The 22,429-nt window shown below is 41.1% G+C and overlaps 1 protein-coding gene across 6 annotated transcripts; it reads right to left on the bottom strand.

Moving 5' to 3' along the window:
• Positions 1-340: 340 nt before the first annotated feature.
• LOC140534131 (uncharacterized) lies at positions 341-7,785 on the bottom strand. 6 transcript variants are annotated; one of them, XR_011977171.1, is made up of 4 exons: positions 7,569-7,785; positions 6,118-6,449; positions 4,901-5,288; positions 341-563 (listed from the first exon to the last, which is right to left on the bottom strand). XR_011977171.1 is itself a non-coding variant. In XM_072654791.1 (3 exons), exons 2-3 carry the CDS (start codon positions 6,434-6,436, stop codon positions 4,951-4,953), a joined length of 600 nt encoding a protein of 199 aa, XP_072510892.1. In that variant the 5' UTR covers positions 6,437-6,449; positions 7,149-7,319; the 3' UTR covers positions 1,981-4,950. The 6 variants fall into 6 exon arrangements, 2 of the variants coding, with proteins under 2 accessions (XP_072510892.1, XP_072510891.1); XR_011977173.1 differs by lacking the exon at positions 7,569-7,785 and adding an exon at positions 7,149-7,317 and having other exon boundaries at positions 4,901-5,231; XR_011977169.1 differs by lacking the exon at positions 7,569-7,785 and adding an exon at positions 7,149-7,312.
• Positions 7,786-22,429: the final 14,644 nt, after the last annotated feature.

The raw sequence follows: 22,429 nt of genomic DNA, 5'->3' as shown, positions 1-22,429 counted from the left end.
TTTAATTCTGGCAACAATGCTGTGAGGTAGTTGCTGTTATGATCTGCATTTTACAGTTGACTTTAAGGCAAACAGAGGTTAAGAACTTGCTTAGGGGGTCACAGCTAGGAAGTGTCTGAGGCTAAATTTGAACTCAGGTCTTCCTGATTAGAGACCCAGTGCAGCATTATGTAATCGGTAAAGACAACTGGCTCTTTCAGGTTGAGTCTCATGGGGGTGCTGCATTGTAAAGAGTCCAGTGCCTAATCTCTCAGCTATGCATGTCCAGAACCTGGATTACTGGCTTGCCAAGTGGAGGGACAAAGGGGCTCATTCATACGCGGACTTACCAGAAGCCAGGTTACAAATAGAACACCAATTTATTCATTTATTGCGAGGGAACTGGCCTAGAGTAAGAGAAGGCCATCTGCTAAACTTCAATACAAGCAATGAAGTAGCAGGATATGTCATCCAGACGATGATGGTATCCCACCTGCTTCACTGTGGACCAGGAGTTTTTAACCCTTTCTGTGAGCTGGACTCCTCTGGCAGTCTGTTATAGCACTCTTCTCAGAAGGATGTTTCTAAGTGCATAGAATAAAATACATAGGATTACAAAGATAACCAATTATATTAAAATAAAGATATTTCTCTCCCAGGTTCACAGAACTTAAGGGGTTCAGGTTCTGTAGGCCTTAGAGGAGGAAGGGACAAGGGGAGGAAGGGAGAAAAGAAGGAAGGGAAGAAGAAAAAGAAATATTGCTTAAGCATTTATTGTGTGCTCATCATTCCTGGTGATGGATTGCACATCTACTTTGCCACCTGAGGACCAGCCTGGTTAAATCTGAAGCAGTGGATCTCCACGCTGGCTGAGAGGGGATAAATTTTCAGTAACATCAGTTCTCAAAGTCTAGCTTCTTATTAAATTATGAAGAGGCTGTGAACTGGACTAGGGGTGGGAGTGCCCACATTCCACACCAGAGAATACTGAAAGCCTCAAAACATTGAGACATGGAAGCCTTGGATTCCAGATAAAGAAGTCCTTGCTCTAGAACCCCCTCTCTTTGATGAGATCTTGTAATTGCTCCAGCTTTAACACAGGTTCCCAAGATGGGTGATACCACCCCCTGGGGCATGCTGGAATGATTGAGGGGAGTTGGTAATAGCCTCTGGTGCCATTGTAGGGGTGATGAATAAAAATAAGGGGGCAGTGGAAACATAAGGAAAGAGAAGAAAATTTTGAAAAACCTTTCATACTTGTTTCATCTGTTGTGTAACAGAGTTAAAGTTGTAGCGATTACATTGTGTGTGTTCATCCTTCATTGCCAAAGAAGACCATGCCATCAGAGAAATAATGACATGACTTGCACTTGACTTTGTTTTGAGTAAGGAAGGGCTGTGCAGGTCACCAGCTTCACTTCTCCTCCAGAGCCATCTGGGTCCAGTGACCAGATATTCTTCAGGATGACTGAAGATGATCCAGGATGAGGCAATTAAGGTTAAGTGACTTGCCCAAGGTCACACAGCTAGTGAGTGTCTGAGGTGAGATTTAAACTCAGGTCCTCCTGACTCCTGCATTGGTGCTCTATCCACTGCACCTAGCTGCCCTAGTGATCGCATTATTTTCCAAATAAACACACAAAATGCAAGTTATAACCAATCAGTGGTCAAGTTTGCCGATAGGTCTTAACAAGCAAGTGTTGGTAGGTAAGTATGTCGGGCATTGTGTTGAGCATAGTTGGAAAGTCCAGCATGCATCAGCAGAAATATGTATGTGTAATGACTTGTTTACAATATGGTATTAATACAGTTACCTGATGCAATTTCCTTTTTTTTTTAAGTGTCACAGGACTATATCAGAGACTATATTACACAGTACAATGATATAGAAAAGTGTTGGGGTCCCCTAGGCCATTACGGGGATCCCTAAACCCGACCCAAGGCTCTTGTCCAGCAAGAGGCCTTGATCTAGTGAGTGATGAAATGAGGCGGGAGACAAGGTGGTGAGGACTCCGTTTATTCCAGCTAGCTCACATGCATATATAGTCTTAATTATGTGAACATTTCTAAGCCTATACATTGAACCTATCACCTAACATTATTCCTTATATGGGTGTCTTCTCCACTGGACATCTGGAGCTGGACAAAGAATTGCCACGTTGCAAACAAGGATGAGACCCTTCCTCCTGAAATCCATCTAGTTCCACCCCTACTGACAAGCCGCTAGGTTATCTAGGCAGGCTCTCAGTGTGGTGTCCTGCAATGGACAGGGGTCGGCTCTAACTCGTCCCGTTACAGAAAAGTTTATTCAAGTCATACAAGTGCAAAATCTATACAATGAGAGGCTATTCTGATTCTGCATTTATAATGAAAAAAGTCTTATACTGCATAGCAGTATACATTCCAGGTCCCCTTAAGTTGTTCTCACTCACTAGGAAAAATTCCACTGCCAAGTAGATCATGTACACATATTCTTTATATTATTCTCATTCATTTTCCAAACTGACCAAGAAAAACATATAACTGTTTATTTTTCTGTACATTTCAAAAATGCTCTGAAATTCATATCCAAAAACATTCTTCTCATTAGCTAAAATAGGACTCGCACAGTTAGAGGAGAGAACAAGCATCTCTTATTTTTCCCTGCCTGCCGTATTTTTCCCTTGAATCAACAAAGAATTCATAAAGGTTTGTTAAAAGGTTAGAAAGGGCATTGACATCCAAACAATTTTCGAAGACGACAGAGAATTAGCAAGTAAAACCATATTTGAAAATCAGAGGCCAAAGAGGCACCCATAAAGCTTTAAAGTTATGCTCACAGAAAGGACAAAAAGCAATAATCCAAGTTTTAGTTCAAAAACCTTGGAGCCAATAAATCAAAAGGTATTTTGAATTTTAATAGGTTCTCTTCATAAACAATTATAGTTTAAATTAAAATTATATAAGTTACCCCCAGTATAGCCAGGAATTGTTAAATTTTCTCTTTTTATAAATCTGGTAAGTCTAGTGCTCAGTGGCTTACAAATATTTTATATAATGGACAGTTAATTATATACTTTATCAGTCAACTATATTTATTGAACTTTTTAATGTAAAATAATTTCATGGAAGGTTGTAAAAGCTTAGTAAACAATCATATAATTTCTGCTTTCTTTTTCCAAACATACAAGTCAGTTTTAAAGGACTTCTGCCACCAATGGTAAAAATTTCATGAAGTTAAAAAGTCTGGAGGATAGGGAGCCGAATATCATCCAGAGAGAGGGTCACTAGCAGGTTGAGTATAAACATAATGTGGTTCTAATTTTCCCAGCTGAGTTCAAATAACTTTTAAATGTATACCTTATGCAAAAAAAAAAAAATCAGTCTTACAAAACTATCAAAACCATTTCATGGGTTTAAATGCAGAGATTGCAATTCTCCTTCAAGGAAGCCAGAAATGATCATTCACACACACACAAAATCATAACTATTACACAAAGAGAACAAGTGGAATGTTTAAGGTCTGGAAACCCCAGAATCCCATGTGATCCTTTTTAAGAAAAAAAGTCATTGACTCAAATATACTCTAAATAGGAATGACAGTAACACGAGAAGCAAAAATTAGATCACAGGAAAATTTTTAGTAGCTCATGAAAACAATACCATCCTATGCTGTAAATGCAATGGGAAAAATAGTACTAACTGGGTTAAGAGTATGTAGGTTGTTTTCTTTCATTTGGACTTGCAAGGTGTCAGCTGTTTTCATTTTCTATCATACAAAGTCTAGTCCACAGGAGGTGCTGGTGGGTCTTGATCATTATGTGAGTTGGTTGGTTTTCCAGCTATTATGGATCCCCTCAGATTAAAAGGTCTCATTAGGAACAAAATCATTGCAATGGCCACCCAGAACATTATTATCATGGTAATGATGAGGTCAAGTCAACAGAAGAATTAGAACCTTGCAAGCTGCATAAAAAAAAAGTGGTCAGGGTTGGCTCAGGAGGTCGTGGGTTCCCAGTTCCTGGAGGTCTCTTCCTGCCAAGGAGAGCTGACTGTCGAGTAGGTGTTCACGTTCAGATACCAGTCGGACTAGAGGGGCTCAGAGGGCCCTTCAACATAGATTCTGTGACTAATTCCTGAAGGCATTCAGTGTCTGCACAGTAGGACTGGGACTGTCTCAACAGGCTGATCAGTCGTCTCATCGAATGCTCATGAGAGCAAACACATTCGCAGGGATCAAATTCACCTTTTGCCATGATTACCAAGAATGATTTCAACAAAATTGTTTATACCTTCCCGGGGCAATAAACAGGTGACGCAGGAGCTAGAACCAAAGGCAGACGAAGTCTCAGGCCCCCCAGTACTGCTGCTGAGGCTGATGCTGCCACCCTGGAAGCACTGCCACCTCCCTCCTCCTCTATGATGCAATTTTCAAAGCAGAAAAAACCCCACAAGTTTACAATAAATTATTAAATTGAAGATATGTCACTTAAAAAATTATACTTTTTGAAATGACTCAAGTTAAAGAAATATTGTTAAAGAGTTAAAGAAAATAGATTTCTGGGGGGTGCCTTAAAGTGGGCAGTAGGCCAAATAAGTTTGGGATCCTCTGCTCTAGAACTTCCCCTCTCTGATAGGATCTGGTGATTGGTTGAATAGAGGGGAGTGACAAAGAGGGAAAGATTAAAGACAGCCTCCAGGATTTCTAAGCCTACAATACTGAGATTGTGGTGGTGCCATTGACAGAAATGGGCACAAAAGAAAGGAAGAGGGAAGATCAGGATAGATTTGGACTTGTTGAGTGTCAGGTGATAGTCACTTATTCCTGGATGAGCTAAATCCTGTGGTTCTATGATTTAAGTTGCTATATTCTATTTGCATTAGGAGATGAGACCCAGAGCTCAGGTGGTTCATATGTATAAATATAGTGGAAGAATCTTACCTTTATCAAGAAAGAGGATCTGAAGTGTTTCTCCTTCCTTTGACTATGGATTAAGTTCCCTCCAGAAGTACAGCCAGGGCCTCAGGACTGATAGACATGCTCCCTTGGGACAAGAGTTGGTGAAGCCTGGTGGCTGTGGCTTTTTCCTTTTCTTGGTTCCTCCAGAGTTGAAACATGTGGAAGACTCGCATGTTGGTTGTAAAGTGGTCTTCCTCCAGTCTATCCAGCTGGTGCAGTTGAAGGCCCAGGCACATTATGCCCAGCTCCCGCCATTCATGCCCCACATGCTGAGCTAGCTTCATCAGCGTTCTTTGGGTCACCACTGGCTCAGCTAGACAAGGCAAGGTACAGTTGGTCATCTTTGATGTCTCCCCTTCGTAAGTCTTTGCTGGATGGGGGAAATGAGGGCAATGGGCACAGTTAAATACTGATTTGTTGGGAAATAGCTGAACAAATTATGGTATATGAATGTAATGGAACAATATTGTTGCATTAATGACAAAAGAGATGATTTCAGAGAAATCTGGGAAGAGCTCTATGAATTGATGCAAAGTGAAATGAGTAAAAACCGGGGAAAGATTTTACAATAAGCATATTGTAAGAACACCGTCAATACAAACAGCTTTGGTAGACTTAAGAAATGTGATGACCAACCATAATTCCAGAATGCTATTTACTTACTGAAGGTAATTGGCTCAAAATGCAGAAGGAGAAAACTTTTTTAGACAAGACTGATGGGAGAATTTGTTTTATTTGACTATCTATACATCGTTACTAGGATTTTGTCTTTTTTTTTTTTAATGGACAGAGGGGTGTGGAAGGGAAAGAAAATTAATGCCTGTTAAATATATATTTTTTAAATTTGAAGGTAAAAAAAATTAAATCACTGATGTGGCACACGGATACTAACTGAATAGGTAAAAAAGAGCAATGCCCAACAAACACAGAAGCACAGCTCTAGAGCTGGGAGGGACCTCAGAGGTCAACCAATCCAATGCCCAGTGTCACAAAAAGAAAATATCAGAGCTAGGGGTATAACCTCAGTTTTGTCTCCAAATCCAAAGCAGATTCCATTATATTAGGCTTCATGTCCTTAACCATTCGAGAAAGAGATCAGGCACACAATAATATGGCAATTAATAAGCTTTAAGGAGAGTAAGGGGGACACTGACGATCAGCAGATCCATGCCAGTCTGAGGACGGGCATCCGATCTTACCTGATCGTATGAGTGGCTCTCTTCTAAGATGGGGGCCCACGCTGGTCTCCTGTCCCCGAGCATCACCTTCAAGTCCCTTCTGTCCAAGTTTTTCCAGGAGGTGCCGAGCAGGGACACAGTCCAGAGCATGGGCCACCACACTCAGGGCTCTGGTGCTATAAGAACACATCAGATGATAGGCAATATCTTCCCGGGAGGCGGTTGGAAGTGACCAGGCTGATGCTTCTGGATACTGCTGAGACACAACTTTCTTGAAGATCTGGAACTCTGCATCTTTCAGATCCCGGAGCACCTCAAAAATTTGTACTTCCTGGTTCATGGGACCAGCTCACCTGGGCAAGCAGGGTGGTAGGGGGTTAGGTGACCACAAAACAGGGAGAGATATGTCAAACCCATGACCACTTAAGAAAAGGAAGTAGGGGGCTGGGCAAGGATGGGGAAGCGGGGGAGGGGAAAGGGACCAAACGGATAGGAGAGGGGGAAGAGTTCGGAGAAAGCCGGGGATTGTGAGTTCCTAGTTTGGGTGACAATCCAAAGAAAAGACAGAGGAAGGGGCAGGTGGTAGGGACATCCTATAGGTCCCTATACATATAATTGATACATGATGCATAGAATTGCGTTGGTCACACTAGGGATTGAATGTGTGTTGGTCACCCCACGGGGTTAAGAACTTGGAGGTGGGAAAGAGATCAGGATGACTCAATACAGGTGAGTTTAGAGAACACAAATCTCAGGAAAAGATAGGCTTTTGCAGTAGGCAGGACAACTAATCACCCTCCCCTCCTTCCTTCAGCTTTCTCTTTAGCTTTAGGTCCTGGAGGACTTCTCCCAAGCAAACCTGGGCCACAGACACCATCTCAGGGACTCTGGCTTTGCATCATGGCGGGGATCGGGGAGGGAAGAGGGAGAAGAGGAAGACAGCTGGCAACACTCCTTCTTAAGCGGCCACCCCTCCTCTGCCCCCGGTCCAAGAGGGACAGAGGAGGCTACGCACCCAGGCACCGTAGTCCCCTCCTGCCCCAGGGTCTCACCTGATCTCACTAAGCTGTCCGCTGCAGCAGGGCAGAACCTAAGCTAGCTCCGCTCCCGGGTACCTTTCTGACCGAGCTTCTGGACAAAGGCTGCCCGGCCCCGGGCTAGCTCCGCCCCGGACGCAGAGCCAGGAAAACCGGGCTCCAATCAGCCTCGATTAGCGCTCCCGGTTTGGCGGGGAAAGGAAAAACAACAGTCCCCACCCCCAGGCTGTAGCACTTTTCCTTATTAGAAGCATTAAAACGAAAGTGCCCATTTCAAAATGAGCCACCCCCTCCCCCCGCCCCACCTCCTCCCCGCCTTCAAATACCGAATCTGGGGTTCTTTTTTCCGCCCCAGGTTCCCAGACATCCACTTTAGAGAAGGGCTAGCCGTTAGCTGAATGAGGGTGTGGGGGCACGGAGGGATCAGGAGCTAACCTTGGCCTGCCACTTCTGGTGGCCGGGTTTTTTTTCCAATTTCCTTTGGGCTTTGTCCAATTCGACAAGCCCTTAGGGACTTCACGTCTTTCCCAGAGAAGTTTTCTAATGAGGGGGACGGAGGAAATGGGTTCAGTCAAATCCCAGTTGTCGCTATGTCCTCGGGCAGTGTAGTGCCAGACTGCATGCTCCCGGTCCTCAAGTCTTAGCTGTGCTCTGGTCCTCAGATTGTACCCCGTGCCGGGGGGGCAGGGCCACTGGCTCCAGGTCCTCTGTTTGGGGCTCTTTACCCACCAGCCACTAAGCTTTTGGAGCTTGTCCCCGCCCCCTCCCCTTACCTTCCGTGTAGTGCCTTCTCCCTTTGGATCTTTGAGGGCAGGGACTGTCTGAAGAACAGCTTGCATTTGTGTCTCCAGTACTTGGCCCATAGTCGGGACTTCATGAATGTTTACTGACTCACTGATTGACTTCGACTGTCAGCCTCAGTTTCCTTATCTATAAAACTAGATTAGTGTTGGGCTAAGCCATCTTTTTGGTCTCTTCTAGCTCTCAGTGTGTCATTCTAAGTCTTTCTAGGTTCTCCCAAATTTCCCAATCCCACACACTTCCCAAAGCTCCTGCCCCTAGGAAGGAACTTCTTTCATCCTTAGTCTGAGTGTCTTCGCTTGGTATACGGGAGGTTCTCGTGGGGAAGGAAAGGTATATTCCTCTTATCCTATCCTGGGGACTGGCATGGTTCTGGGAAATGGCTTAAGAGTGTAGAAGCTGAAGACTCCCACTAATCCTGGGTATGGAAGCCTTTTTTCTGGGCTTTGGAAAGACTTAATTTTGCGTGCAATTTTGAAAGACTTAAGTACCTTGATCAACGAAATGATCAACCATGATTGTAGAGGGTCAACGATGAAGAATACTACCCAGCTTTTCACAGAGAGGTGATGGACTCTGGGTATAGACTGAGAAATATGTTTTTAGAAATTATCAATGTGAGAATTCATTTTGCTTGACATATTTATTACAATGGTTTCTTCCCCCCCACACTGGGGAAAGGAGGCAAGGGGGGGGGGGAAATAAATGCTTGATAATTAAAAAATAAAATTTCATTTAAAAAACTGTCACTGCCATTTTACAACTTTTACTAGGTTAAAAAAAGAATCTCAAATCTGAAAAGTGAACATCTTTTTTGTTGTTGAGTCATTTCAGTTGTGTTCGACTCTTCATGACTCCATTTGGGGTTTTCTTGGCAAAAATGCTAGAGTAGTTTGCCATTTTTTCCTCCAGCTCATTTTACAGGTGAGGAAACTGAGGCAAACACGGTTAAGTGACTTGTGCAGGGTCACACACCTAGTGTCTGAGGCTGGATTTGAACTCAAGTCTTCCTGAGTTCTATCCATGCTCTATTAACTCTGCCACCTTGCTGATCATGAGCATCTTTTAAAAAGTGTAAATGTAATTATTCGAAGTCTAAAAAGGGCATGTCCTTACAAATACTTAATAATGCAAATTCAAATAATGTGACCACTTCAAGGGATCATCATTATTCTCAGTAATCAGGATCTAGATGCATTACACTTTTTTGCTGGTTTATTCAATGACATTCTGCCTTCTCATGGACTTGAAGAAGACAGCACACAAGTCTATCAGGGGCTTGCCGTGGGCCAGTAGGCAAGTCTCCCTAGGGTTTGCCTACTGCCTGAAGTATCACAAAAGTAACTAGGAAGAGTCACTAATACTTGTGCCTATATCATATTTGTGAAACTGATTTTTTGAACCCAAGTATAAGACTTTACATTTACCCTCATTAACATTTAGCTCATTTGATATGGTCCAGTGTTCTAGCCTGTCAAGGTCTTCTGGCTCCTGACTGTTACCCAATGTATTAGCTTCTATTTCCACCACAAAAGTGGTAGAATGAGAGAGAAGCGGACAGAGAATGTTAGCAATCACACAACGATAGCCTACTTATACATTTAAATATATGTGTTTACAACCATTCCTCCCCTTCCCCCTACTTAATGCTCTCCTCACATAAGTAGATTAAGGGTGGAATCTACCTAAAGTATCCCTTCCTGGTTCCAGTTGACCTGGGAACTTTGGGGTGTACTTCCAATCATGTGGGGCTCAGAGGTGAAAGGTCTGGTATTTGAGAATGAAACCCTGAGGAATTTCCTGATCTTATCCTACCCAGTGACAGTAGTAGATAGATAGCAAGTTATATTTTTTTAAAGCTCTGCCCTCATGGCTTTAACTTTCCCTGTATTGTGGCAAGTAGATTACTCTCTGCTTTGACTATTCCCTTAAGTTAGTTGGGAAATGGGGGCAGGGTGATCTTTCCCCTACTTTGCTCCGGGTCCCTCATGGAGTATAGATTTAACTAGGTGAGATTGTGCCTACATCCCCCTAACCTTTCTTGATTTGTGTTTTCTTTCCTGAATAGGTGACAAAACTGAATTCAAGGTGTATGTATGCAGGCTTTCAGGTGACCTTGTGAGTTCCGAAGTTGCTAGGACTCCATGAAAAGAACATTTGATCAAAGCAGATATAGGGAGGTGTTGACTGTGAAATCAGCTGAATGTGAAACTTGGAGGGGTTCAGGTTTGGGATGAAATGTTAGTACAGAGATTAGGTAAAATACAAAAAGCCTAATAAAAAATCATACAGATTGCTTTTATCTTCTAATAAAGTATTGTTTCCTCAGAAGATTATATAAATATTTCTGTTAAATTATTAAATTTAGTTCTGTTAATGTGTGCTTGTGAATTTTTTATGTTTAGCCTTTCTTGTATGTATAGGAATAAATTATCCTGTCCTGTACTTAATATTGTACATTTATTTTTATTATATTTTGTTCCATTATTTTGGGGAATCCATAGATGTGAGTCACAACCTTAAGCATTTTTTTCACTAGGGCATTGGGAGGAGGGACTTAATTCTGTTAAAATTGTATCTGGTTCTAGTCTTCCTGACCACCCCTCCCCCAGTTAGTATAATGAATAAGTTTATAAATAGCCAGGACAAAGTAATGACAGAAGGAGAATTGCAAAGAGGAACCTAGAAGTCACCTGCAGACTGTCTCGTAGATAAAGGGAGCATAACAGTTATTTGCAAACTGTCTCATAAATTAACTAGAGCCCACCTCCTAAGACAGTGTGCTCAATCAGGGGAAGCACTTTGGTCTTCTAATTGTCTATGCTTTATTCAAACATCCACGATCAGACTTGGAGAACTCCAGATCTTGCTAACTTTGAGATTATGTGGATATATTAATAAACTAACTCTAGGGTGTTGCTGGTAACTTTGAGATAATATAGATATGCTAACGAATGGATAAGAGTCAGTCTTCCATCAAAATCCTGAAAAAACTGAGGCACCTCCCCATCTCCAACTCCCTCCCTCAATACTCTTCTATCTCCAGCTGGTCCATGATGCCTGAGTGCTCCTGACTCTGATTCTCCATTACTTAAATGACTCTCCCCCTCCCATTCTCTTCCCCACTGCTGCCTTCCCCTACCACCCCATCCTTGTCCCCATGCTGTCTGCCTCTATAACCCATCCTCCACCATTTGTGTCTGTATTTTATGTGCCATTTGCCTCTGAACTCTCTGTACCTAATTAAAGGGTAATTGAAGTATTACTCCCCAAATCTGCCATTGAGATCTTTCCTGGACATATCTAAAGAACTAGATGTACCTGCCCCCCACTGGACCTAGAAGGGCCCTCTTGTATTTTATAAATTAATTGGCAACTCAATTGGTTCATTGAGCAAGGTATTCCATGGGAGACAGCATTGGTCAGCTCAAATGGACTTAAGGAAAGCATTATTAAGGGGCAGGCACCTCCCCAAATATGGCAAGTGAACTTTATAGGATCTTTGCCCTCTCAGACTGGAGCTGTTAAATATGCCCTCACTTTGGTGGATGCTTATATTGGACTTTTGTTGTGATACCTGTGTAGAGACCCCACAGTCTATCATCTCATCACTGGACTGTCAAAGGAAATTTTTGCACCTTTTGGCCCTCCCATAACCATCCACGGTTACTGGGGCATACGTTTTACCTTCCCAGGACATAGAGAAATGGGCGGAGAGGACAATGCTATCTTGTCATTTTTATACCTGTCCCAGGCTGCTGGACTGATTGAAAAGCATAATGGACTCTTAAAAAACCACCTTGCTCAAACTTCTAGGGGGGAACTGAACCCCCAAGTGGGCACAGATGGTACCTGAAGCATTTTGAACACAGAATAGTCTTCCCTATGGCCACCATGTTTGCCATATGGACAAGTGGGATAATGAGGGCAACCCTGAGCACGGATGGCATGATCACCCTCCATGTAACTGCCAATCCACAGAGGGGAGGGAGTGAGCCATCAGACCAGGAAAGACCCTTTCCCAACAACACAAGGTGACAGTCTCAACTCCAGCCAAGGGCTTTGGACCCATGTCAAAGGGAAATTCAAACACCTACTGTGGAGAAGACAGTAAGCACCATGGGGACTACTCCATTGATGGTGCAGGATTCTCGTGAGCTCACAACGCTGGTTGTATCACAATTCACAACACCTATAGTCCAGGACTTCCTCTCCAACACCATCCTGGGACTCACAACAAATAGATTCCACAATTCAAGAAACAACAGCTCATGGCAATGTACCTATCACTCCACTGGCCATGGAAGACTAGGTACTTCTTCTATCCCCTCTGCCTTCCGAAGAGGCCCCAGAAAGCCTCACTACTTCTATGCTGGATTTCTCTATGGACCCCCTGGTCATCGCCTATTCAAAAACCTTCTCATCCTCAGCACTTGCTGGAGATTCAGAGTCCTATCATATTCTGACCTAGGCCCACACTCTGTCAGAACCTAAGTGACCAGCCTCCAAGGCTGCTGGCCAAGGTACTGTTTTCCCCAAGAACCATAACACTGGTAAATACAACTCATTTGCATCCATTCAATTAATCATGTTAACCTTGTGAACATGGGGACACTCAGTAACACCTTTTGGGTCCATTTGACCTAAACTGACCTCTTTTTTTAATATTGTTTTTTCAATTACATGTAAAAACAACTAACATTTAAAAAAAAATTTGAGTTTCAAATTCTCTTCTTTCCTCTCTCCTAAGATAGCAAGAAATTTGATATATGTTATATGTGTGCAGTCATGCAAAACATATTTACATATTAGTCATGTTGTGAAAGAAAACACAGACCAAAAAAAAAACACAATACCCCACACCAGAAAATAAAGTTAAAAAAAAAGTTTGCTTCAATTTACGTTCAGACTCCCACAGGTCTTTCTGTGGAGGTAGACAGCATTTTTCATCAAAAGTCCTTCAGAATTGTCTTGGATCTTTTTATTGATCAGAATAGCTAAGTAACTCATAATTGATCATCATACAATATTGGTTACTGTGTACAGTACTCTTGTCATTCTGCTCACTTCACTTAATATAAGTTCATGTTAAGTCTTAACAGGTTTTTCTTTTTCCTCTACTTTATGACTTTATTTGTTTTCAATTTTCAACAGCCTGTTTGTGATTTGTTTAATGGAGCTGGTTTATGGGAAGCCTAGCAGGGGGAAGGCTTGGGGTTGGTGTTGTCCTCTGTATTGTTATTGTGTATAAATTTTTGTTACTAGGATGAACTTGGTTTTCTGGTGTTTGAATAAATGTTTTGGTTCTGTCTTCCATGTGGAGAGTCTGTTGTATTTTGCAATTCAGAATTGTGCCAGGATATTCATGGCCACCGTAAGCGCTGTGAATGTCACATAGGTGCTACAATTGCTCAAGGCATCTCCAGATGAAGATATGTGTCCCCAGTGGTGAAATTTGGACTGGTCAATAGTCTTCAACATCACAGCGGTCACTTGAATAAATCAAGCCTGAATAGCAGCTCCAGAAGGAACATGCGGCATGTGGCAAATTCTACCAGATTCCCAGTATCATGTCTATCCCACACTCAAATACTTTTCTTTTTTTTCCCCATTTAAAAAAATATTTATTTATTTTTCAACATTCACTTTTATAAAATTTTGAATTCTAAATTTTTTTATGTTCCCTCCCTTCCTCTTTCACAAGATAGCATGCAAGCTGGTATAGGCTATACAAGTATAATCATATTAAACATATTTACACATTAGTCATGTTGTAAAAGAAGAATCAGAACAAAAGGTAAAAACCAGGAGAAAAAAAAACATATGTAAAAAGAAAATAGTATGCTTTGATCTGCATTCAGATTCCATAGTTCTTTCTCTGGATGTGGATAGGGTTTTCCATCATGAGTCCTTTGGAATTGTCTTAGATCATTGCACTGTAGAGATAAACTAAGTCTGTCAAAGTTGGTCATCGCACAATATTGCTGTTGCTACATACAATGTTCTGGTTCTGCTCACTTCACTCGGCATCAGTTCATGTAAGTCCTTCCAGGTTTTTTGGCTCATCGTTTCTTATAGCCCAATAGTATTCTATCATATACCACAACTTGTTTAGCTATTCCCCAACTGATGGACATCCCCTCAATTTCCAATTCTTTGCCATCACACAAAGAGCTGCTATAAATATTTTTGTACATGTGGGTTCTTTTCCCTCAAATACTTTTCTTGCTCAACTTGAAATGTACTCTGATCATCATGGAACTGGACCTTACCTTCTACAAGGATGCCCCAACAACACCCATCAAACCCTTGGGCATCTTACATCAATACTCTTCCACTTCCTGCAGGTCCATGCTTTCTGAGTGCTTCCAAATCTAATCTGTGGTTACATGACTGTCCTCCTCCCATTCTCTTCCCCACGCTACCTGCCTTCCTCCACCATCCCATCTCTGTCCCCATGCTGTCTGCCTCTGTACTCCCCAGGTTGTTTGTCTCTGTACTTTCTATCTTCTTTGTGCTTTGTTAAGTATGACTGAAGCATTTGATGCCACTGTGGTGCAAAGAACTGGGTGTGCCTTCTCTGATTCAACTCAGAGGGACCCTTTTGTGGTCGCATTCTCTAAATCCATAAATTATTAGCAATTCAGTAATGAACCAAAGAGTGTGAGAGTAGGGAGCCCACTTCCTCTTAATTAGAAGCAGGCTCCTCCCTCCTGTCCACTTAATCTTTTCCAAACAACATTCCCGATTATAAGATAGTGAGTGACTCAGTACTTTAGCTCTTTGGACCCAGCAACAATTCCTCAATTCTAAATATTTTTCATGTATAACTTTATAGTTGTATTTCAAATTTTTGATTGATGCTTTTTATTTTTACATTTTCCAATATATCTTTCCCTACCCTGCCCGGAGAGCTATCTCTTGGAACAAGGATTAAAAAAGACAGAGCAACTCTCTCTTTTTTTTGTTTTGTTTCTTCTTTCCTGTGGTTCATTCCATTGGTTATAATTTTTCTTTACAACATGACTAATGTGAAAATATGTTTAATATGAATGTATATGTAGAGCCTCTATTGGATTGCATGCTGTCTTGGGGAGGGGAGAGGTGAGAGAGGGGGAGAAAATTTTAAACTCAGAAACTTGTGGAACTGAATGTTGACAACTAAAGATAAACTTAAAGAGAGAGAGAGAGAGAGAGAGAGAGAGAGAGAGACAGAGAGACAGAGAGACAGAGAGAGACAGAGAGAGACAGAGAGAGACAGAGAGACAGAGACAGAGACAGAGACAGAGAGACAGAGAGAGAGAGAGCAAAATCAGGTCAGCTAACCTAAACTGAAATATCAGCTGAGTTTGTCCCCCACCCCCACCCTCATCTATTACATTCAATCAAACAAGAATCAACAAGAATTTATTAAGCCTTTGCTAAGTGCTGGGCATTGAGCTCAGGGCTGAGGATATGAAGAAAAAAGGAAAATGGTATCTGTCCTCAAGGAGTTTATATTTTAATGAAAGAGACAACATGTACCTATGTCAGTATATATGGAATATATACAAAATGAATGAGAGAGCTTGGAGAACCTAGCAGCCAAAGAGACTAAGAAAGTCATCATGAAACAAGTGACACTTGAGTTGAGTCTTTAAGGAAACCAGAAATTCCAAGGTGTGTGTGTGGAGAGGGACCAGTCAGTTCAGAAGCATGGAGATGAGAGATGGAGTGTGTTAAAAATGCAGAATGTCAAGTAGGTTGGTGTGCTATGTGTGTGTAGAATATGGAGTAAGCCAGTATGGATGTAGTGCATGGGAGGGGAATAAAGTGTAAGAAGACTAGGAGGGTCCAAGTCATCAAGAACTCATCAAGAACTTTAAATGCTAAACAGAGGAATTCATATTTGATCCTTGAGACAATGAGTAGCTCCTGGAATTTGTTGAGCAGGGGAGAGTCATGATCTTCCCTGTACTTTAGGCAAATCATTTTTGTAGCTATGTGGAGAATAGATTAGAATGAGGTTATAGGCAAGAAGATCAAAGACGAAGATTTTTCAATTGTCCAGAAGAGAAGTGATAAGTACCTGAACTAGGATGATGGCTATATACTATTAGAAAGGAGTGGAGGTATGCACAAGATGTGGAGATAGGAAAGACAAGATTTGGTAACATTGACCACTTGGGGTGGGAGAGTATGCAAGGATGGAGGTGAGATTGTAAAATCGGTTAACTGGAGGATGGTGGTGTCCTAGACAATAAGAGGTTTTGGAAAAGATAATGAGTTCAGTTTTGGACATGTTGAGTTTGAGACTCCTTTGGGGTGTTCAGTTTAAAATATCCAAAAGTCAGTTAGGGAAATGGAAATGAAGCTCAGGAGAGAGAAGGAACTGGATGTTCCTTAGAGTCATTTGCTTAGAGATGATAACTCATGGGAACTGATGAGGTCAACTCAATAACTTATACTAATTAATTATGCTAATCAAATACATTAATTTGCAATACTACTTTATAAGAAACATTGTTTTAATTCAACTTACTTTTCTTCTTCTGTGAGAATAGTCTAGAATCTGTTTCCAGGAATGTTCATTCTAAATCATAGCAGTAGTATTGAGGTCAGGGAACCATAATGTTGAGGTTTGGGGTGCTTGGGACTCCAAAATACTGACACCCTGGGTCCTGCCCAAATGAATTTGACTCAACCCTTCTTTTAGCCAAAGAAAAACAAAGTTTACTTAAGATCTGCCATATTGTGTTGACTCTTAAGAAGACGCAATATTTGTGACACCTGTACTGACAAGCAGGCCAGATAGAATCTGAGTTAGATTGAATCTGAGCGCCCTCATGGAGGCAAGATGGAATTTATATATAGGAAGACTATGAGAGGGATCTAGGGGTGACCAAATAGTCTGTGGGTGATGAGAGGAGGGATTTAGGCGAGGGTCTTGAGGAGGAGTGTAAGGAAGATCTTGATGGAACTGGGGTGACTAGAGGTCAAAACCAAGAGAGTGGGATTTTGGTGGGATTGAGCGTGGGAAATAGCCCAGGCATCCTGAGGTAATAGACAATGAAGGGCTTGGCTAGGTTAAGGGTACTTTGATAGAATCAAGGATGGGAAACATCCAGAAGAAATTGGACAAAGTGATAATGAAAGGCTTATGGTCTCGGGGGAATGCCAGATCAAGTGGGAAGATTCATGGAGAGTTCAAGGGGCCTCCTAGAACCTGTACTCCATCAGTAGGATGCATTAGGGAATGTTTTGTAACCTAACTTTTTGCCTTTTCCTTTTTCATTTGTCACTTTCACATCATGTCATTCTCCCTTTGAACCCACCTACAATCCCCTGTTTCACTATTTCTGAGACTTGTGCTGCTCCATTCCTATTATTTCTTCCATACTAGTGAAAGTCTTAAAGAAGCCTGTTTTCTGCAGTCCCAAACACAACTCTTTGGGTGAGCTTTCTTTCACCCTCTCCCTCCTGTGTGGAGTCACTTTGAGGATGCTTCCAGAATGTTTCTTTTAGATGGCAAGACCCAAATTCCATTCCTTTTTCTGTGATCCTGGCAGCAATGATGTTGAGTCTACCGCATTTTGATTTTCTTATGTGAAGTGGCAATGATACATCAGAAAACCATAGAATCATAGGTATAAGTAATATGACTGGAAGGGACCTCAGAAGTCATCTGGTCTGACTCTCTTGTTTTACAGATGAGAAAATGGAGATCTCTGGAGGTTAAGTGACTGTCAGAGGTAGGATTTGAACCCAGATCCTTTGACTCCAGAACCAGTATTCTTTCCATTGTAACATGCTGTCCCACAATGTTCTTACCTTACTCTCCTATCACCCAAAAGGCAGAAGGAGAAATTGAAATCTTTTGGTCTACCTTTCCTCTCACATCCTGACCAGTTTTTTTTTTCCTAGGGAATCATTTAGTTTTTAGACTACCCATAAAAATTGTCTTAACTGTCAGTGTTTTAAATATTTTTTTGTCCAGTGGCCAATGACATGACATACTATTGTTTATATTCTTCTCCCTTTTTGGGGCCATTTATATAGCTCCTTCCTCATTCTTCATGGGCGTTAGGCCTCAAGGAAGCCATGTCAAAATAGTCTGAGTCTTGGGTCTTTGAACTAATTAAGTCCTAAGTATGCTTATAATACTTGCAAAAAGGTAAAATAGTGAGAAATTGAAGATGGCAGAGTACAAGCAGTAGCCCACCTGAACTCTCCTAATATTTCCCTCCAAACAACTTTAAAACAGCTCCTCAAATCCAGTTTTGGAGTGGTAGAATCAACAAAATGTCAGTGAGACTTTTTTTTTTTTTTTTACAGCTTAAGATAACTGAAGAGGTTGGTAGGAGATGTTTGTGACACCAGGGTTGACTGAGGCTGGCACAGAGTAAAGGAGCAGCACCAGTCACGGGCCTTGGAGGTGTCAGCAACAGTACTGGCCACAGTGGTGAGTGCAGCAGGAGTAGCAGCAACGGCTTTGGGAGGTCTTAGCCCAGAGGTGGTAAGAGGGTCAGACAACTGGTAAGAAAGAGACTACAGGCAACCCTTTGCTGGCACTGGGTGGAGCTGGCACTGATTGGCAATCCTATTGCTCATATGCAATTCTGGATATAAATTCCAGGACTGAGAAGAGCATTTGTGGTCTGTCACAAGGGAAAAGGGGCCCTAGTCACAGTTCCAAGGCAGAGAAGAATATTAGTACTTGTGGCTGCAGGAGAACAGGGACCTTTCCTGGCTAAAAAACAAAGTACAGCCCAAGAAAGCATGGGCTTTGAAACCCATGAAACTTCTCCTTTTATCAACGTTAACTTGGCACCAACAAAAGCTTTTATCCCTTCTCCTCCCCCTCTGCCCTAGAACTAGCTCTGAAAATAGCAGCACAAAAAAAAGCCTGAAACTTAGAACAGTATCTCTCCAACCCCAGGTGAACAGAATCCAAATTTAACATAAAATTCAAAGTCAAGAAATAGGTGGGGAAAATGAGCAAACAACAACAAAAAATAACTTGATCATAAAAAGCTACTACTGTAGCAGGAAAGACCAAGACATAAACTTAGAAGATAACAATGTGAAAACAGCTACAAGCAAGGCCTCAAAGCAAAATGCTAATTGGACCCAAGTCCAAAAAGAATTCTTATAAGGATTAAAGAGATAAGAGTGGTAGAGGAAAAATTGGGAAAATAAATGAGAATTATGCAAGAAAAGCTACAGAATTTAGCAGTTTCCACATTAAAGGAGTGGAAGACTTGGAATAAGATATTCTGGAAAGAAAAGGAGCTAGGATTACAACCCAGAATGACACACTCAGCAAAACTGAATATCATCCTTCAGAGGAAAAATAGATATTTAATGAAATAGAAGACTTTCAAGCATTCCTGAAGAAAAGACCAGAGTTGAAAAGAAATTTTGATATTCAAATACAAGACTCAAGAGAAACATGAAAAAGTAATCATTACATTCCTATATGGGAAGATGATAGATGCAACTTCTAAGAACTTTATCATTGTTAGAGTAGTCAGGAGTCTACATCGAGAGAGAGCATAGTGGTGGTGGTCATCTTTCATGCTCCAAAATTATATCACTATGTTGAGGTCAAGTTGGAGTATGTCCTACTGCAACATTAACCCATGCAACCTTAACTGATGAATGTTTGCAATCAGTTTTGATGAGAGGGAACACTTTTAACTCTAGCTCTAATTTTGACTCTAAATACTATCTTCTCCTCCAGAAAAGAATTCCATTCTACTCTGATAGACCTGTATTACAAAAAATTATACCCTATAATTCTTATTATAGGGCAGCTAGAAGACACAATGGATAGATAGAGTGCTGAGACTAGAGTCAGAAAAACTCATCTTCCTGAGTTCAGATCTGGCCTCAGACACTAACCAGATGTGTGAGTCTGGGCAAGTCACTTAATTCTGTTTGCTGAAGAAGGAAATGGCAAACTGCTCCAGTATCTTTGCCAAGAAAATCGAAAATGGGGTCTCAAACAGTTAGGCATGATTCAAATGACTGAACAGCAATAACAAATGTGCTAAGTGTTGGATATACAAAAGGAAGCTAAAGATAGATTTAAGGAACACGTAATCTGATGGGGGCGATGGATATTTCTTCAAGTATAAAGGAACTCCTGGGGACTTTGGGAAATGTGTGGTTGTAGTAGCCCATCAAATCTCTATGACCTTTGGTCCTTGAAAGTTTCTGATTCCTAACCTTCTGACTCTTCCTGGGTCTTAGCTGACCTGTGCTACATATATAATTGATATAATAAGAAATTAATAATGACTATCCTTAAAATTTTTTGAAAATCTAGATAAATGATGTCACAACATTTTTCTGATCTGAAAGGCATATAATCCTATCAAAAAGGGAAATGTGATTATTCTCACTTGACTACTTTCTTTAATAATAATTTTTAGAATTTTGTCAGGAATGAAAGACAAACTTATTTGCTATGGTTTGCATATTCCATCCCCCCCTTTTTTAAAAAAAATTGGGACATTTGTTCTTCTCTAGTACTATAATTCCTCTTCCATTTTCCATAATTATTCTTTAAAAAAATTTTTTTTTACTTGAATGTAAAGATATATACAAAAATCACAATAAATTTTTAAAAGGATAATTTTTCCTTTAAAAAAAATGTCATTTTAAGGGTCCTGGTCTGTATTTGGGAGTAACCTATATTTGAGTTAATATGATAAACCTACCAAACTTTTGTGGGGGTATTTGTGCTTGTTCTGTTCATTCTATAGTTTTTTTTTTTAAATAACCATCATTACCATCACAAAAGACATTTCTTAAGTATGAGATTACCCAGGAATTATTCTAAATATTGGACTGAATGCTAGAGACACAGTCCTTGCTGGGTGAGAGATTATGATCCTTGACCAGTGACAAGCAGTATAGACAGTGGATAGAAAACATTCAGCTGAGATGTGAATGAACAATAAGTGCATCTGGCATAGTTTACAGCAAGCATAAAAATCCTGTAAATCCTACATTTCTATAAAATACAGGTCAAGGATAAAGTAATGGGAGGAATGGGTGGTAACAGCTAACACAGAGCTTGCTATTTTCCTTAGTGTTACAAAGATTACAGACTACTGGTCTCCCAGCATCCTGGGTTTTGGTCCCTCTGGCTTGGATGATTTGAAATTAATCAAGGCATCTACCTGCTGTCATACTAACTTCCTACTTATCTTTACTTATCAACTTCCTTAGCCATTTCTATTCTGCCTTGTTGATGTATGAATTTTGAAGGATTTTTTTCTTCATTTTCATAGCTTCTTAGAAGCAGTCTATACGTTTAGTGATGGATGATTCCAAGGGAGCAGATTCTATAACCCTTATATCAGAAATGAGTGCCTACCATACTATCTTCCTGGTGACAGAATAGGGTGAAGGGACATTGGCTGTGCTGGTTGTATGGGCTCTTCAGCTTTGTAATTTCTAGGATCAAGGGACAAGCGAGGCCATACAGCAGTGAGGGCTGATTGGGGATGATGTGGGGAGAAGACCTACGATATAGAATCTGATGAGGACTATGAACTCTAAGCAATCCTTCCAAGAGCCACGCTGCTGATCAGAGAAGAGCAATGGCTCTCTGGGATTTCACAAAAGCCCTTCCTCATTCCTACTCCTATTCTTTAATGAGCGGGGGATGTACATACTTAAATTATTTTCCCCAGTCAAAACAGATCTAAAAAGATAGAGAGTATGAAAGGGCTAGAGACAGGGAACAAATCCTAGATCTAAGTGAGGAAGGTGGATTTATAAATTTCCCTTTTCATTTTTCACATAGCGGATGAATCAGCATGAGTATTTTTGTGGTTGTTCAGTCTTTGCAGTAGTGTTTGACTTTCCATTACCCCATTTTGGGGCTTTCTTGGCAAAGATACTAGAGTGGTTTGCTATTTCCTTCTCCAGTTCATTTTACAAGTGAGGAAACTGAGGCAAACAGGGTTAAGTGACTTGCTCAGGGTCACACAACTAATAAGTGTCCCAGGTTGGATTTGAACTTATAAAGATAGTCTTCTTAATTGCTCTGTCCTATGCCACCTAGCTGACTTGTGAGTGAGTATAGGGGGATGAAAACTGTACGGGCCCAAGACAGATAATAGTTGTAATTTCCACAGTTTTGATACTATGTTTCATCTTCCATACTGATTCCAATATAGTAACTTGCCCAAGAGGAGAGACTGCTTCTGAAACAAATGAGAAAATGAAATGAACATTACTGTAGGAGAATGCATCAAGCTTTTGTAGACTTTGAGCGTCCTCTAGCGTGGGAATAGCTCGGCCAGTTGAAATGTGAACGTGTATCCAGAACAGGCGAGAAGAGCCACCTAGTGGTTTATACAGATATTGTACTCAGAGTTACTTGAAATCTCCTGCCTGGATTTTTATTGTGACAGCCACTTCAGTCAAAACCTATTACCTTCATCCAATATACAGCTGGGGGAAAAAAGAAGCAAAATCCACCCCAAACAACCACTCTG

The sequence above is a fragment of the Notamacropus eugenii genome, chromosome 3, assembly GCF_028372415.1.
Source record: "Notamacropus eugenii isolate mMacEug1 chromosome 3, mMacEug1.pri_v2, whole genome shotgun sequence".
Taxonomy (NCBI): domain Eukaryota; kingdom Metazoa; phylum Chordata; class Mammalia; order Diprotodontia; family Macropodidae; genus Notamacropus; species Notamacropus eugenii.
Note: the sequence above shows the minus strand (reverse complement) of the source record. Positions and strands in the feature narration are given on the sequence as shown.